This window comes from Danio aesculapii, chromosome 3 (genome assembly GCF_903798145.1).
Source record: "Danio aesculapii chromosome 3, fDanAes4.1, whole genome shotgun sequence".
In the NCBI taxonomy this organism is placed as follows: Eukaryota; Metazoa; Chordata; class Actinopteri; order Cypriniformes; family Danionidae; genus Danio; species Danio aesculapii.
Genome location: NC_079437.1, coordinates 32,792,571 through 32,811,079, shown reverse-complemented (window position 1 = coordinate 32,811,079; position 18,509 = coordinate 32,792,571). Strand labels below are relative to the sequence as shown.

The following is an 18,509-nucleotide window of genomic DNA, read 5'->3' as shown; positions in this document are numbered from 1 at the left end:
GACCTAAAGTAGGCATACATGCAAATGAGGTGTGGTGTCTCACAGAGGCTCATAGTATGCCCATTTCCATATACTGATCTTTTATTATTCTACTATGCCTTGATATACCCAGATTTTAATAATAGGGCACCTTTTAGATCTTTAAAGTTGTTATGTTTCTGTTGATGCCATTAGTCAGCATTATTTCAATAAACTATTAATATCCATATGCTAATATATAAAAATAAGTAAAAACCATTAAAGACATCACACATTTTTGGTTAAACTACTTTTATAGCTCCTGTATTATCTGCAGCAGCACAGAGACAGATGCATGGCATTGAGTTTAGTTTTAAATAAAACCTACCCTGTTACCCAATAATATGTGACTAAAACCATGCTGTATTTGAGCAACGCGAACATTAAATGCTAGATTTAACAGAGAGTCTATTTCCCTCCCTTCTAAGCAGAGTTCAAATGAAAGAATCAGATACAGCCGAAACATTAAAACCTTTCACGATTAGATGAACACTTGCTCAGGGCAGACAAACCACTGCGTGTGGTTCAGGATTTCAAAAAGAAACACTTCTATCGCCGTCACACATGTACAGTACACACACACACACACACACGCACACACACACACACACACACGCACACACTAAAGCCTAGAGAGCACAGTGCAGTGGACCATACCAAATCACAATGTACAATGATCAATCATTTCTAATTAGAGAAGAGAGCAAAGACCTCCCTGCTGGGGAGAACATGTTACTGCGGAGAGCCTTGTGGGTCATGAGAATGGTGGAGGTGCCATTGACAAAGGGCTGTGTCTTGTTTATCAGAGGGTTGCCTGTTAGCACTTTGAGTCTTGAACAGAACACATTCCCCATGGGAAGGATGAAGTTCACTTACACAAGCTGATCTTCAGTCACAGATCAGAGGCTGAGCAGCTTTTATCACTCTTAGACTTTGCCTGTTTGTCAGTCTGTCCTTCACTTTGTCTCTGGGGCTCTGGGGAAAGTACGAGCATTAACTGAGAGATCCAGGGTCACAGGGTGTTGGTTGACCGCATGGTTTCTGAATTTGTCTTTCACAGAGTGTGAGTGAACCAGTTTTGCTCAAAGGGAAAGTTCTAAAATAAGAAATAAAATTAAAAGTTAATTATATTCATTCATCAAGCACATTTTAAAACAAACAATGTTAGTCAAAGTACTGTACAAAGTTTTTAACAAGCAAGAATAAAACACAAAGTAAAAAAAAATTATTTTGAGAGTTGATTTTGAGAAGTAGAAGCAACTTAAACTGCTGAAACAACCAATTGAAACTTGCTAGGCACAGTGTTCAGCATATATAAGTACACCCCTCACAAATCTATCTTTTAAATTCATATTTTTAATAGAATGCTATACAATATTATATCTGTGCATATACATTAGATTAGTCAGTACTGAAGCCAAATCTGCAGCTTATTTAACAAAATAACTTACAATAATGGTCCAAAAACTAGAACACCTAAATGTATGTTGTAATTTCATTGCAAAATTTTGCTTGATTTTAATTGTATTATCTTTCAATTTCTAAAGATACCCAGTGACTAAAATATTATTTTAATAAACATATCTGTTTAATAAATCTGTTTTGTTTAAATGCACCTAAACACATTACCTATATTCACTGACAAATGGATAAAAATGTTAATTTTTAAAATGGGGTGTACTCAATTTTGCTGGGCACTGTAATTAGAAGGCCCCTCTCTTTGCTTTATTTAACTTAAGAAAGTTGGCTGCTGAATTATCAACATCCCTCAAACAGTGAAATGGGCAATGTGGAATAATCATCTAAATTCATGGGAAAGTTACACTGAGCATCATCTATGAAATAAAGCTGGTCCCAGGACTGAACTTTCTACATCAAACAATACTGATACACGAGAGGAGGAATAATATATAAACTGAAAATGAAATTATCTGGAAAAAAATCTCTCATTACTCAACCTCATTTTATTACAAAACTACAGCTGAATCAAAATAAAAGAATTTTTTTTTATAATATGAACTTTGTGGGGGTTTTTTGGTTGTTAAAGTTAAAGACTTAGTTTTGTATATCTGTGTTCAATGTTGGGGAAAGTAACTTTAGAAAGTAAATCATTACAATATTGAGTTGCTCTGAAAAAAGTAACTAATTGCGTTACTTAATTACTTTTTATGGTAAGTAATCCGTTACATTACTTTTGAGTTACTCTTGATTTACTTTTTCTTGCCTGACTGGGGCTTGTTCTCTTTCAGAACTTGCTGTTTTGTTTCTTCTTTTTTACAGAGGAGCTCTGCAGTTAACAATGCACTGTATAGCCTACACCTTCATTTACCTTTAAAAAACACACACCAAAGAAATAATAATAGTTTAGGATAATGTAATGTTTTGAGAACTTTCTGATGGCTATATATGCTGTTTATACAGATTAATGAAAGTTTAAAGCAATGTCTTTTGTACTTTTTGTCTTATTAGTGAAGTAAAATCCATTGAGACAATCCTCTTTTCCTTTTCTTGGATGCATTCAAAATAATGAGATACCATGAGGAGCAAATTCTCTCATTGTGTGTGATTTAAAATGACTGTTTATTTTAATTCAGCAATTTATATTTTAAAAGCTAGTTAATTAAACTTAAAAGTAATTTGAGTTACATTTTTAAAAAAGTAACTCAAATATTATTACTTAATTTTTTTAAGTAATGCGTTATTTTACTCGATACTTAGAAAATTTATATTATTACATAACTTGCGTTACTTGTAATGCGTGACCCCCAACACTGTCTGTGTTTGACCTAGTTCTCTACTTTTTCTGTTTCCCGCCATCATTTATGCTTCATTAGTATCTCCTGTATGTAATTTAATTAATCATTATCTCCACTGTATTTAAATCCTGTCCTGATCCTGAGTGAGCACAGATCTGCACTTTTAATTTCTACCAGAAATAGTAGACCATCTGGATAACTTTGGAATACTCTTTTCAACATACTATGATTTGGGACATACTATTCTATTTTTGAATACTATTTAGGACTGATAGTATGTGAATTGGGACACAGCACTGGTCTTAAATGAACTTCCTGGAGGCATTGCATATATGGCCACCAAGTGAACAGACTTTTCTTAAAAGAGACTTTGGTTTCAGTCACTTTTAGAACAGCTCACCCAGGGGCATAGATTTGCCTTTGATATTGGTGGGGACCTAAATTAACCCCCATCTACACCCACCCAAATGTCAGACAAAAAGATTTTTGTTCACTGAGGGTTTATGTGCATGATCACTTTGCACTGCATCTGAACACATTTTTGCAAGTATATAGCCATTTATGCATGCACAGATTTTTGTTTGGACGGAACTGTGTGTAGGTATAGTGTGTCCACAGTCATATTGGAGTGATATAAAGACAATAAGTCTCATATTAAAATTTCCTGAAAATAGGATCCAAATCCCTCCCATTTTGAGGCCCACCGCAACGTGACATAGCAGTGAGGTTTCCCCACCCACCGAATTGATTGACAGCCGCATATTAACATGTCTCTGTAGCAATGCATATAATCATATCAACAAGACAGGATGTGCGCAAAGCAACTGGGATAAACGATCTGTTCAACTCTCTGTGATCATCAATCATCATCAAATGTGATCAAGAATGAGTTTTACAAGTTTAACACGTTTTTAAAACAGTGCATGCTTGTTTACTTTATCACCACAGCCGCATGTCAGTACAATTATAAAAGAAGACGCTTCAATCCCTCTTTGTGGCTGATAAACCAGGTTTATTTTGTACATTAACATAACAAATATCCATATAGCATATATATATGTACAGTTAGGTCCATAAATATTTGTACATTGACAAAATTCTAACATTTTTGCCTCTATAAACCAACACAATGGATTTAAAACGAATTAAACAGACTGTCAGCTTTAATTAGAGGGTATTTGCATCCAAATCAGGTACACGCTGTAGGAATTACAACAGTTTGCATATGTACCTCACCTCCCACTTGTTAAGGGACCAAAAGCAACTGGAATAATAGAATTATTATTATTATACAACAATTATAAATGATAATCATAAATCAAGCTTTTGCGTTTTAATACTTGTTTGCAAATCCTTTGCAGTCAATTACAGCCTGAAGTCTGGAACACAGAGACATCACTCGGACTCAGGACCGTCTGAATCAATCACTGAGGCTCGGACTCGAGGGCAAAAAAAAACCTGATCGGGACATCCCCACAGCAGTCAACCCATATAAATATTTTCCACACATACAGCTTTTATATTACTTATGACTAGTTAAATAACTCTCTTATACAGGTGGCAATAGTGTAATAACCACTAATCATCCCCATCATTAATGATGGTGTGTAAAGTGTGTGTAAAGGCAGTCTATAAGTACAGTATGGTTGAGAGCAGCAGCAGCAGGTGTGTGCTGCACAAACATATGCTCCCGGTGGGTTTGTTAGAGGCCTGGCACGACTCCTGCTGCAGATGTTAAGCTGTATTGGCTGAGCTCTACCTCACCACAGGCAAACAAACCTGCAGAATCAAGCCACCTCACACAGTCTCAGATCACCTTACAAGCCTCAGTGATTGATTCAGACGGTCCCACGTCATGTTACTTTGCCTCACGTTGCTTCATATTGCCTCATGCTACTTCACTACCTCTTGCTTTACTTAAGACGGCTTTTGCAGCTTCAAACAGGATTGTGTTCTCCTTTTGTTGCACAGTGTTTACATGCAAGGTAATAACTTAGCAGGATTTCATTCTCCATCTGTCTGTATAAGTAATTTTTTACCATATGTACACTGCAAAGAAATATCATGAATAAGTCAGGCCAACATATGTTTTTTTATGTTAGTTTAGTTTCATAAAATACATTAACAATGTTTTTCAACTTCATTTGATGAATATTTGCGTTCATTTTATTACACCTGACGTTTTACATCTGAAGTTAATATAATTTGACTGTATAATTAAATATAAAAATGTCTCTATAAAAATTTGAAATATGAATTTATGAATGCATTGATATCAAAAAGAGCTCAACTCAACTCTCAACTCAATTTATTTCTAGAGCACTTTCATCCACCCACAAGGAGTACCAAAGTGCTGTACATAAAAACACATAATACATGCAAACATACAAGGAACCAAAGTAAATAAACTCACAACACATGAATAAAAGCTAAAGAAAATAAGTGTGTTTTCAGTGACCTCTGTAAAGACTCAAAAGTTGGAGATGTTCTTAAGGAGAGCGGAAGATCTATATATATATATATATATATACAGGGTAATTCAAAAAGAATACCATAATTTTTAAAAAATCGAGAACTCTGCAAAGAAGAAAAGGAGAGCTACGTAAGCTCTTTCTGTTGTCGATTTAAGGAAGCTCTGAAGTTTCACATTGAGGAACTAAAAGAAGGAATAACTGCAGCTATCCAAACTGTCAAGCCTGGGATGCTACAGAAAGTGTGAAAAGAGTTAGACTATTGGGTTGATATCATTCGAGTGTTTGGAGGGGGTCATATTGAACATCTATGAACTTGTTTTCTACTGCAAAAAAAACGTTAAGTTCTCTTCACATTGATTAATTACCCAAGGTTCCATCATGTTTCTTTGATTAAATACAGATTTTCAAATACTTGTACAGTATATCAGCCAAATATTCTCCTATCCTAACAAACCATAGAACAGTGGAAGGCTTATTTACTCAGCAGAAAGTGTCTCACAATGACACATGAAAGTGTCTGTTAATGACAATTATGACTGGCTTTATGGTTCAGGGTGATAAATATTAACATTTTACTTAAACACATTCTTTTTAAATCAGGCAAACTTTGGCCCAATCCCAATTCTATTTTTGTACCCCTACCCCTTCCCCTTGGCCCTTCAAACAGAATGTGAAGGGGAAGGGCTTCATAATTTACCCCAAGAAATGGGAGAGCGCTGCAACAACCTTGGTTTCGAGTGTGGTCCTGAAAAATCTCCATTCGAAGGGGAATCTACCCTTTCCCCTTGGCCCTACGCCTTCAAGCTAAAGAGAATTGGGATACCCCTACCCCTTCATGTGAACGCGCAAAATGAGGAGTAGGTATAAGAGGAAAGGCTAAGGGGTAGAATTGGGATTGGGTCTTTGTATCAACGCTTTCTTTTACAAGTACAGTTGGTCCAACTATCTTTTAGGTTTGGCTAAACACATTACATAACTTCTTTAGGAAATATAAGTGCTTCAGACTGCATCACATAAAGTTACAGCACCTCACATTTCTTCAAACTGGCCAGTGTGGCCTCACATTTCTTCAGACGGCCTCACACCATGTCACTCTGCCTCGAGCTGCTCCAGATCGACTCATATCACTTCTCACCACCTCACATTGCCTTAAACTGGCTCCCATCACCTCACACTACCTGACATTTCCTCCAAAATAGCGAGAAGGGATAGCATGGCCATCCTGCTCGCTTGCATCAGTGTCAGCACTGTCCCAGTTACCTGTCAGTGGAGAAAATGAGAGCATGGTGATGCGCCGTCCATATAACAGCTGGTCTCAGTGCTGTTCAAGTCAGCAGCAATGAGGACGTGACTCAAGCAGAGCTGTGGTGTAAGCCTTCAAAAGTCATGTGTAACCCTGGACCACAAAACTCTTAAATTGGCAAAAATAGACAGTTAAGGTCTGATTTATTAGCCCCAGCACCCCCCCCCCCTATTTTTCCCCATTATTTCTGTTTAACGAAAAGAAGATTTCTTCAACCCATTTCTAAACATAATAGTTTTAATAACTCATTTCTAATCACTGATTTATTTTATCTTTGTCATGATGACAGTAAATTATATTTGACTAGATATTTTTCAAGACACTTCTATACAGCTTAAAGTGACATTTAAAGGCTTAACAAGGTTAATTAGGTTAACTAGGCAGGTTAGGGTAATTAGGCAAGTTATTGTATATCGATGGTTTGTTCTGCAGACTATCGAAAAACTAAGCTTAAAGGGGCTAATAATTTTGACCTTAAAATGGCTTTTAAAAAAATAAAAACTGCTTTTATTCTACCATAAATAAAACAAATAAGACTTTCTCCAGAAGAAAAAATATTGTTGGAAATACTGTTAAAACGTCCTTGCTCTGTTAAATATCATTGGGAAATATTTAAAAGAGAAAAAAAATTAAAAGTGGTGCTAATAATTCTGACTTCAACTGCATTATATGAGTGAAAATGATAGATTTTTCTTTTATGCCGACAATCATTAAGCAATGAACAAGTTCCATGAATATATTTAGTAAATTTTCTGCTGTAAATACCTCAAAACACAAATGTAGTTTTTTAATATTCCTAAGCACTTTATTTTGACAGTTTTAAAGCCAATTTTATCTGTTGTATCTCAGTCAATTATTATCCTTTTCTAAGAAACCAGTATAAAGCCTATTTATTCCACTTTCAGGTAATGCATATATCTTAATTTCTGAAAATTGACACCAATGATGTTTGTATTTTTACCAATGATAGCTGATTTTTGAGGTCTAGAGTCGCATATACAGTTGAGTCAGAATTATTAGCCCCCCTGTTTATTTTTTTCACCAATTTCTGTTAACGGAGAGAAGAGGATTTCAACACATTTCTAAACATAATAGTTTTAATAACTCATTTTTAATAACTGATTTATTTTATCATTGCCATGATGACAGTAAATAATATTTGATTAGATATTTTTCAAGACACTTCTATACAGCTTAAAGTGACATTTAAAGGCTTAACTAGGTTAATTAGGTTAACTAGACAGGTTAGGGTAATTAGGCAAGTTATTGTATAACGATGGTTTATAAAAGGGGCTAATAATTTTGACCTTAAAATGTTTTTTAAAAAAATTTTAAACTGCTTTTATATCTAGCAGAAATAAAACAAATAAGACTTTCTCCAAAAGAAAAATATTATCAGACATGATGTGAAAATTTCTTTGCTCTGTTAAACATCATTTGTGAAATATTTAAAAAATATAATATTAATAATAATAATAATCATTCTGACTTCAACTGCAGATACTCATCAATGCAACAGACTGTTGCTGGAACTTTAAATATGCTTGTTTACTTTGTTTCTCTCCTACTCTCATTTATCACCCTATATTTTTCATATACAATTTAAAAGCAAGAGGAATACATATGTGCTTGAGATAAGTAAAAAGTTTTGCACTGCATGCTTTAGTTGCGACTCTGGGGATTTCAGATTTAGCCATTGCCATCAAACAAAGCGAAATCATAGCAAGGTGTGCTTGTTTTGTGCCTACGCACAACATATATCATCAAAGGCTTCTATCTCGCAGTATCACATGAAACCATGGCACATATGGTCCCACACACACACCAATCTTACACTTCCATGTAGCAAACCTCCCACTCAGGCTCTGGTAGGATTTACTCAAAGAATGTTCTGGCAGATGGACAGATTAAGAAAGTTAATGCACTAAAACACTGTCAATATAACATTTCCTTACCTGTGCTCAAATTAAGACCCTCGCTGTATATGCAGATGTCATTTAGATTTAGGAAGATCATCATAACTAATTAGGTAATGATCTTGGAGAGGAACCAAGACTCCTAACCAGAAGACTTTTTAAAAGTAAGTTTGGACCAGGTGCCAATCTGTCTGTTGCTCTGACAACTGTATACGAAATTAATGAAAGCAGGAGAGCAAACACTTTGTGTGTAATCAATCAATATCTTGTGGTGTAAAGGTATTGAGTCGCAAAATAAACAAGCGATTTCTATCCCACTGAGGCTGTGTTCAAATTCCTCATTTATTTTAGCCTGTCTCGCTATCACACATACCGACGGCTTCCTCTCTCATTGGGATGCAGCTCCTTGCTTTAGCCCCAGCCCTAATTAAAGCATCCTTTGGGTCTCACTATGTGGAGCACCAAACCAGATCACATCTCTGGTGGGCTGAGGAGGAAAGAGGAAGTGAGAAAGAGAGGAACAAGTGAGAAAAGGTGGAGGGGCATCAAGATGTAGGTTTGATCTGACTGCAAATGTTGCCTTGGAGCCTGATGGCATGTTTCATTAAATTCGTCATTGTTTTTGTTTCATTAATGTTTTGCTGTGTGGGAATCGCTAATGATTTCAAAACAATGGCGGATGATCTATAATTATTCTCAAGGCTCGTTTCATTCTAGATTGGCAAGCATTTTCAACATTCCAAATTAACAAAATGTGCTTTTGTGTGAATAACTGATGGTGAGTAAATGTATAAGAGAGAATAGTGGGACGCTGTGGGTGCAAAAGACAAAGAGTTTGAAGAAAATATAGTGAGAGCAAGAAGTGGGAGGGAAAGGGAGAATTTTATGTGTGTCAGAGAATGGTTTAGCAACCTTGGCCTTCATAACTGAGATCGTTTGGTTACTAGGACTTGCTGCAAACTTTTTACAACCTAGATTTTATGTTTGAGGGCGCTCTAGGGTGTTGTTTGGAGGAGACTGTAGGCCTACTTTTTATCCAGATTATATATAAGCATAGGATTAAATCACATATTCTTGCAACTGTCATTTCAGTGTTCGGTGAAGGTTGGCAAGAGTATATAGTGTGAACAAAAGCTAAGAGTCATCTGGATTGAACAGCAGATCTGAGTCTGGGTAGTCCTCAAATGTGTTCCATTTTTCTTTGGCGTCTGGCACAATTCAAAGGCATTTTAATCTCCCGTTTCTATACGTATTTTCTTCTCTGACATACATTGGGCCTGGAATGCAGTTCTGAAATGGGAAACCTTGTATAGCTGAATGATTAATGATGTTTGTCAGATCGTGATCCCCTCTTGCTGTCTATATGGAGGTCTGACAGATTATGTGGCAGGGTGAGATAAACAATCCCCATTCTGGAAAGCCTGTGGATGGCTCATTTACTATCATTCTAATGATTAGTAAAATGAAATCCAAGAGGAGGACACTGTTTGATCTTACAGCTAATGAATGATTTGTTGGGAAATGGTCCAAATGGAAGTGGGTTTCCCTGGTTTTATTTAGGAGTTTTATCTGAAATTACACAATAGTTTACAGCAGCATATATTAATATAGTCAGGTATTTGTACCAGTTTGTACCATAGACTGTAAAATATATGGACGTAGAATTCGTGACATCACCCATAGGTTTCTTAAGAACACAAAAGAAGCTACAAGTAGGCATGGCCAACTATCGCCATTTTGTTCACACGTCATCGCATCGACCGAGGTTACCAAAAAAAGGCAAAGAGGCGGAGCAACAGACGCTTGCCAGCATTTTGCTTAGACAGGCTTTTCTTTGGGAGAAACGCTTAATACTTCATTACCTGCAACTCGTTTGTGTTCTGACCACATGTGCTTGGTTTTACACTAAATCAATAAAGTGTTTAGACTTTTAAAAACGCTGTTGTAATACATTGAGCCGCTAAGCATTGTTCTTATGATGTTTTTCTACAGGAGGAAAGCGCAAATTACTTCCAAACACTTAAAATATAGTCTGTGTTATAAATGCAAGAATACTTCTGAAATCCAGGCGTAACACTGGATGACAATGTCTCAGATGACTGTTCTATAGCCTACAGCTACTCAATCTGTCAAGTTCTGGAGTGCACTAGTTCTAAAGAAAATTATAAATAATAAATTATCTTAAATAAATCAAATACATTTATAGAGATAGTACAAGTATATAGATTCACTCACCAGGGAAATGGGGGTCATGTGAATGGTTTGTGAGCACAATTAAGTGCACACAGCATGCCATATCATCTGATAATTAAAAAAAAATATTCCAAAAAGCAACTGACTGTGTAAAGCTAAAACAAAATAAAACAATTGAACCCCCCAGCCCCCCCTCCCCCCCCCCCTAGAAAACTCAGTTTTTATTAATTTTCATAATCATATTTTTTACACATAAAATAAAACAAAAATACGCAACCCAGGCTCATTCTGAGAACGTAGTCCCGGGGACGTTTCTGGAGACCGCGAAATACGTAGCCGGGGGTACGTGCGGCTGCATTTCATTTTTTTAAGCAGGCCGCTCGCCTCCGTGTGGAGGGCTTTCCCGCTGCAACCAGTTTGTCCGGTTAGCTCTTCGTGTACTCGAGGCGCAGAGAGGGGCTGACCACGACGACGACGACGAGCGGGTTCGAGTCCGGGGAAGAGCGGTTCCAGGAATCAGGTAAGAAAACAAAAACAAAATCCAAAAAATGAAGCGAACAAGTTCGTCACAGGGTGAGAATGCGGTCAAAATCCGAAAACGTGGTAAAAAACGGACGAGGGCTTTTCTTTTTCTGGACGGCTTTTGTGAACCGTCGTTGGTTGGGTTTGGGGACGGAGGAGGGCGGGTCAGCCGATTGGCCGGTCGCACGGTCAATCATTCCGTCGTGAAGACAGGCAGACGGGCGGAAGGTCGTTCGACAGCGGCCTCCAGCGGGTTTACGCGAGAACGGCGCGGGAAAAAGCGCGCACAGCGGCCTCTCGCGGACTTGCGAAAACAAAAACTGCACAAATACGTACCTCCCGGGACGTATTTCGCGGTCTCCAGAAACGTCCCCGGGACTACGTTCTCGGAATGAGCCTGGGTTGAAAATACGATGTATATACCTTGTTCAGCGACTAATGAGCCAGAATTAGCTGAGAAGTGACCAGCGAGACCTAGCTGTCACTCATATAGCCACACCCTTAATTATGCAGACTTAATATAACTTAATATATATTATATTATATATATCATATAACGGATGAGTTCTAAAAAAATTCACCCCCCCTCACAGTTGTCATGAAGGGTAATATTAGCTATATGAACCAAAATCTTACTTTGTACCAGGCTGTAAACACCTTTTTTTCTGCTGTAAAGTTGGCCGTTTTAACAGTGGGCTCAATAGAAATGTGCTCTATTATGGAGCCAGGACTAGTGAAATTTCGATGAATTGCTGTTTCGGTTACTTGAGTGTTTGCTTCACAAGGGAGAGCGGGAGGTTGCCGCTTGGTTTGAACCAGCTCTTACACTATGTCATCAGTGCCTGTAATGTAAATATGGACCAATTTAAAAAGGCATGCATGTGATTAGAGATGCTCAAGTGTGATCAATTTTCATAAAACTATGTTTTTTGTTGGCTATATATATATTGTTTTATTATGAGTGACAAGTATTATTTTTGAAAATGAGCTACATTTATCATTATTATTATCTATTTTTTTAATTAAAATTGTTTTAAATTTGATATATTAAAATATTTTTGTATATTTGAATAGGGTATTTGCAATTACCAATAACTGTCTCTAATGTACATAAACACTTTTTTTTATTATGCATTGAATATTTCATTAGCAAAAAAAATATGATTATGAAAATTAATAAAAACTGAGTTTTCTGGTCGGGGGGGTTCAATTGTTTAATTTGCTGTTTTTAGAAACTTTGATCATTTGTTGATAAATTTAGCTTATATGTATTGTCTTTGCTTTATTTGACAGATTCAACAAAGAGGACTCCAGCACCTGTACTTCAACTCAAGATCAGTGGGAAAAAAATGCATCAGGCACTAACTCAGATATACCGGATATGAGCAAAAATGGGGACTCTGTCAGACACCATGACAAGCCAGCAGCTTTGACAGCCCAAGAGAAAATCCTTTTTTGCATATGTGAAAGAACATTCTTTACTTTCAATAACAGACTCGCATAAGAATACAGCCTTGTTTCATTTTATTTTAAAACACCCCCTTCTTCCCCAGTCCCATCATGAAGAGTGTTCTCCTCCTCCTTCCCATTTTCCTGCTCTTATGCCCACCAGCACTGGTCAGAGGTGACTGCTGGCTCATCGAGGGGGATAAAGGTTACGTGTGGCTGGCCATCTGCAGCCAGAACCAGCCACCGTATGAGACAATCCCACAGCACATCAACAACACAGTGCATGATTTGCGGCTTAATGAGAACAAGATCAAAGCAATTTTTTTCACCTCCTTGAGTCGCTTCTCAAATCTGACAGACCTCAACCTCACTAAGAATGAGATCTCATACATAGAAGATGGTGCTTTTGCAAGCCAAGCAAATCTACTGATTCTGCACCTTGGATATAACAAGTTAACTAACCTGACTGAAGGCATGTTGCGAGGTCTGGGACGAATGCAGTGTCTTTTCCTCCAGCACAATCTTATAGAAGTTATTGCCACTAATGCGTTCTGGGAGTGCCCTAGTCTCAGCAACCTGGACCTGACATCAAACAAGCTTGCCCGACTGGACCCATCCACTTTCACTGTATTGGGCAGGCTCATGGGATGTGAACTTGCAGGAAACCCATTTCACTGCGGCTGTGAGCTCTACAGCTTCCTAACCTGGTTAGAAGTCTTCAACAATGTAACGCACACCTATGATCGACTTCAGTGCGAGACCCCACGGGAGATGTTTGGCTATCCATTGCTGAGTCCTGTGGGGGGGCATGGACGGAGTGCTCGTCACATCCTGTCCTCAGTGTGCCGGGATGGGGTGCTAATTCCTGGAATGACATCTTTACCACCTGACCCCGATTCTTCAGGCATGGAGCCTGGCATGTTTGAGCCCATTGGCCCATACCATCAGCCCACAACTTCCTCGTCATCAGATAAACCGTTTAGTCCTAGTATCAAACTGCAACATGTGTCCCTTTCCGCTGCATCTCTTCTGATCCAGATTCCAAATCCATACAGCAAAATGTACATCCTGGTACAATACAATCAGAGCTTTGTGTCAGATGTGATGAACTTGAAGAATAAAAAGGAAATGATCACCCTTAACAAGCTCAAACCAAACACCAACTACACCTTCTGTGTGGCGTCTATACGAAATTCCCAACGCTACAACCACACCTGTTTATATTTTTCTACACGAGCTCCAAATCCAGATGACTTGATGCCTCCACCATCCACGACTACCCACTACATAATGACCATTGTTGGCTGCCTGTTTGGAATGCTCATTGTTCTCGGGTTTGTCTACTATTGCTTGCGAAGACGTCGCCGTCAAGAAGAGAAAGAAAAATCCATCTGCGTGAAAAAGACTATTCTGGAAATGCGATATGGACCAGAAGTGGCAGCAGCAGTTGCAAATGACCCCTCAGCTGTCCAGAAACTTCATGAGCAAAGCCACCATCAGCACCATCATGGCAAACTGCCCATGTCCTCCTCATCCAGCTCTGCCATGCTTGGCCATGGTTCTGCCAACACAAGCTCCTCACGTCTATCCTCCATCCCTCAAGTAGAGAAGATGGCAACTGCCTTCTCAGAAGCCATGGGGTCTAAAGGCAACTATATGGATATTAGGACCTCTGTAGGAGGTGATGAAAGGGGGAGAGATGGGGGTGTGGTGCATGGTCTTCGGGAGGAAGACCTCAGGGGGGATGATGGAAGTGACCTGGGTGATGACTCAGATGATGATGGTCGAGGATCAGCATCTGAGATTTCAACCATTGCGATGGAAGTGGACAAGGTCAACCAGATAATTAACAACTGCATTGATGCCCTCAAGCTAGACTCTGTTACAGCATCTAGCGTTTCCACCACAGTAAGTGGTCCCACATCACCCCCACCTACTTCTACCTCCTCCCTGACGAAAGGACTGATTCCTATCTCTAGTAGCATGAGTGATACCTGCCAAGTCCTGCCCTCCCCAAAGATCCCTCCACCACCCCCTCTTCCCTTCCCAGCTCCTCTGTGTGAGAGACCTGGGATCACAGGGGGCGGGTTTGTGTCACCGCCATACCGTCCACCTCCCCCAGCTTCCGCAGTGAGGCCTATTCAAAGACAGATGAGTGCTGATGCAGCTGTCATCGTTTCCTCTGCCAAGAGGCACTGCCGCCCTTCAAGTGGGAAAGCTCGTGTGTACAGCTTAGACGTTCCGGAACCCCACAGCCCAGATCCTTGCCACTATACAGACAAGGGCAGTCCATTGGGGTGTGGAGAACCCCTTGAGAGGCTCCCATTAGTAGGTAGTGGAGGAGGTGGTGGCTGTAGCATAGATGGTGGGACTGTAGATGGGATGGCCCTTCAGCAGCACCTGGAGGTGCACCCAGACTACCACTGTGCCGAGCATCGTCACTCAGTCCCTGCCCTTTACTACGAGGGCTCTCATGATTCCCCTGCCCAAAGGGTGTCCTTTCTTAAGCCGCTGTCACGCACCAAGAGAGACGCTGCTTCCTACTCTCAGCTCTCTCCACGTCACCACAATTACTCTGGCTACTCCTCAAGTCCAGAATACTCCACCGAGAGCACCTTGCGCATCTGGGAGCGTTTCCGACCTCACAGAAAAGGTCCACGTGAAGAGTCCTGTTATGTAACGGCGGGAAACGCCTTGCGAAAAAAGGTCCAGTTTGCCAAGGGGGAGGACTTGCATGACATCCTTGATTACTGGAAGGGTGTGTCGGCACAGCAAAAGCTGTAATCTATGGGACTGCGTGGATACATAGCGCAGGTCTCCTTCACTGCCTGATGAACTGGGAGAGCAACAGGTTATGGCTGCAGTGGTCAAAACAGAGCCAAGTGTGTCAGGGTTTGAGGACAAGTCTTTTAATCTGGTTTTGTACAGTGAGCCAGAAAGAGAGCAAAAGAGCCTGAGGATACACTGTATACATAGGAAAACATTCAGCGATTTTATTTGGAGCAATGACAATTGTCATACTCTCTGGGAAAAGATGCGCTTATCATTTGTCAATATTTGAAATAATTGTATTTTACTCTGCATTCATCTGTGTATTCATCATTCATATCAATGGCGAGACCTTTGTAACCTGAGCCCTCATTCAGCCTGAGAGAAAATCTTTGTTTATAACTCCCACTGAAATCATAGGCCATTACATCCATTTGTTAGGCAGGAGTGTGAAAGAATGTGTGGTTTAGGAGGATAAAATGATGCGCTGATTTTCTACAAACCTGTCAAAAGCAGTTTTCCCCTTCCATACGGCAGAGGCTGTGCACAGGGCATCCAAATTTACATTTCAATAGCACTCCTTGTGAGAAATATAAAGGAATAGAGAAGGGTAAAAAAAAAATGAAACCCAAGAATCTCCCAGGGGAGCTCTGGAATAGTCAGTCGTGTTTGGCAGCTGCTTGCTGTGCTGAGCAGGATGACATAAATAGTGCAAGGGGTGCTACAGAAATACTGTAGATTTATCAGGCTGTGGAGAAAATGCATAGATATGTGATTTAAGATTAAAAAGACATAGCTTTGTGCATCTCTGATGCATTATTAATAGCATTTCCATATCAGAGGTTACCCTGTCACCTGTATCACAGCACAAGCTTGAAGTAGCTGTCGACAGCAGAGGTTTATGTATTCTGTTCCTCTGCCCTAGGGTCACTTTGTTTAGTCCATTAATTGGCTATTGAAAGCCTGTTGCTGACAGCTGAGACACTCAACGGCCAAACTGACCTAGACCCCGTCGTGGCACTTTTAAAACAACACTTTATATGATACCTTTCTCTAGTCTATTATTTATTTATTCAAGAGAATTATTATCCATGATGCTGATACAGAAATGCAGACAAACCAAGAGCAGGATTCAATTCAATCCAATTCAATTCAAAATAATTTAGCGACCTTCAATGTCAACAATAAAACTAAAGCACTTAATCTCAAATACAGATCTCAGAAGCCTTTTGATCTCAGAATACATGATTTATTGTAAAAATGACAAATATCATTAACCCCAACACCTTTGTCAGCCGTTATGTTATTAATGTCCAGTTAGATTAGACTAACTAATTATAAATGAACCAGGGCTATGTCCTTTAGCATGCAAGGGTAAGCAACCAAGACCTCCAATTTGATTAAAAGAGATCACTCTCTCTTCTTCTCTCTCAGTGACCACGTTCAGCCTACAATTTCATGGACCAATAAACCAAAAAATTTGATTAGTGGCACTGTGGGGAAATATACATGTGTTTACAATGCTATCGCATACTCAAATGACAGGAGAGACAACCAACAGTCACATGAAATGGTGGTAATTATAAATGAGGCCCAAATAAATACATGGCTTAAAGGAATAGTTCACCCAGGTACACACCTTTATGTCTTTTTAAAATGACATGGGTCACTTTTTTCTGTACAACACAAAAATGACTGCGAAATGTGTTTTTCATTCTCTTTTTAGCACATGTGCGATGAATGAGAACTGAAGCTTTCTAACTTTAAAAATGACACAAATAGCGTGCTTTCCAAAGCTATTGTATGTCCTCAGAAGACTTGAAATATAGCATATGAATCATATAAACCACCTTCATTATACTTTTATGCTTTTGCATCCTGTTTTGGAGCTTAAAAGCTGCAGTCCCCGTTCATTATAATTTCATGGAAAATGGGAAATGTTTCAGACTTCACAATTCAGAATGAAAGAAAAACACGTCGTAACAACTTTTGAGAGAAAATGTGAGACCTTTCTGAAGGTAAGCTATTCCTTTAACCCTGATTGGAGATCCTATTAGCTGCACTTTGCCAGGCACTTACTTCAACGTTACTATCAGCGAAACATGTCTGTGTATATTTGGTTTGAAAATCATGAATTATATTTAATCAAAAGCGCTTATGGTGTTCGCATTAGCCGGCAAACCTGTTTATTCTGCATCAGGTGTTTTCGTGCCTTCAGTAAAAGGGTCCATTATTTGTTAATTCTCGATTCCTGTGCTGTTTGGTTCACATTGTGTAAATCACACCATATCCCTTACAGAATAAGGGTTTTTGTTGTAAATATTTGTTTATATACCATTCTTATCTTATTTCTTAATTAAGATTTTTTTTATTGTAAATATGGGATAGATACCTGCCAACATTGAACATACACTCAGGCACAATGTTTCTTTGGTTCTCTCATTTTGGGGGACATTTTCTCATTTAAAAAAAGCTAGGGTACAGTATGACGAAAGAATGCTTGGATTACACAAGGAGGAACAGCAGCAGCTATAACAGATGTGGATTATTAGGGAACTGTGTGTACATTTACAGTACGAAACACTACACGCAGCTCTTTAAGAAAGAATGGACCCTAACATTCTTGGGCATCTGAAATGAAACCCACAAAGGACTGCTACCGGAGGCTTACTGTGACATTTTCCTTTATGAACTTCATTTTAAAACCACTTGGACTGGCCATAAGGAACTAACCATGAATGCTCAATCAAAAATGACTGTTCATTTTTATAACAGTAAAATCGGATGCCCAGCTTTATATGGTTTTTATTGTGCCTCCCATCACTGACAAAGAAAAAAAAAAGACTTGCACTCCTGTACAAATGCTTTTCATTTGCCATTTTCGCAATGAATTCATGGTTGAAGAACAAAAGAGGGAAGTGATTTGGCATGGCATCTCTAAGATTCTTGTTTTACATATTAATTGAAAATATGAACTTGCTGTTTTTATTATTCTTCATGACGCTCTCTTGCTCAAGGTTGTTTTCCTTCATTATTCTCTCAACGTTTCCCATTTGTTCAGGACAAACAAGCAAATCAATTCCTTCAGTTTAAGATCTCCTTCATCACA

The 18,509-nt window shown here is 38.8% G+C and overlaps 1 protein-coding gene across 1 annotated transcript in view; it reads left to right on the top strand.

Annotated features, from left to right (window-relative positions):
* The window catches only part of LOC130221329 (protein phosphatase 1 regulatory subunit 29), a 171,438-nt gene extending 155,433 nt beyond the window's left edge, over window positions 1-16,005 (top strand). Inside the window, exon 3 of the mRNA XM_056453754.1 lies at window positions 12,476-16,005. Coding sequence (XP_056309729.1) covers window positions 12,743-15,415 — 2,673 coding nt within the window. The 5' untranslated portion in view covers window positions 12,476-12,742 and the 3' untranslated portion in view covers window positions 15,416-16,005. The remainder of the gene's footprint in view (window positions 1-12,475) is intronic.
* The last annotated feature ends 2,504 nt before the right edge of the window (window positions 16,006-18,509 follow it).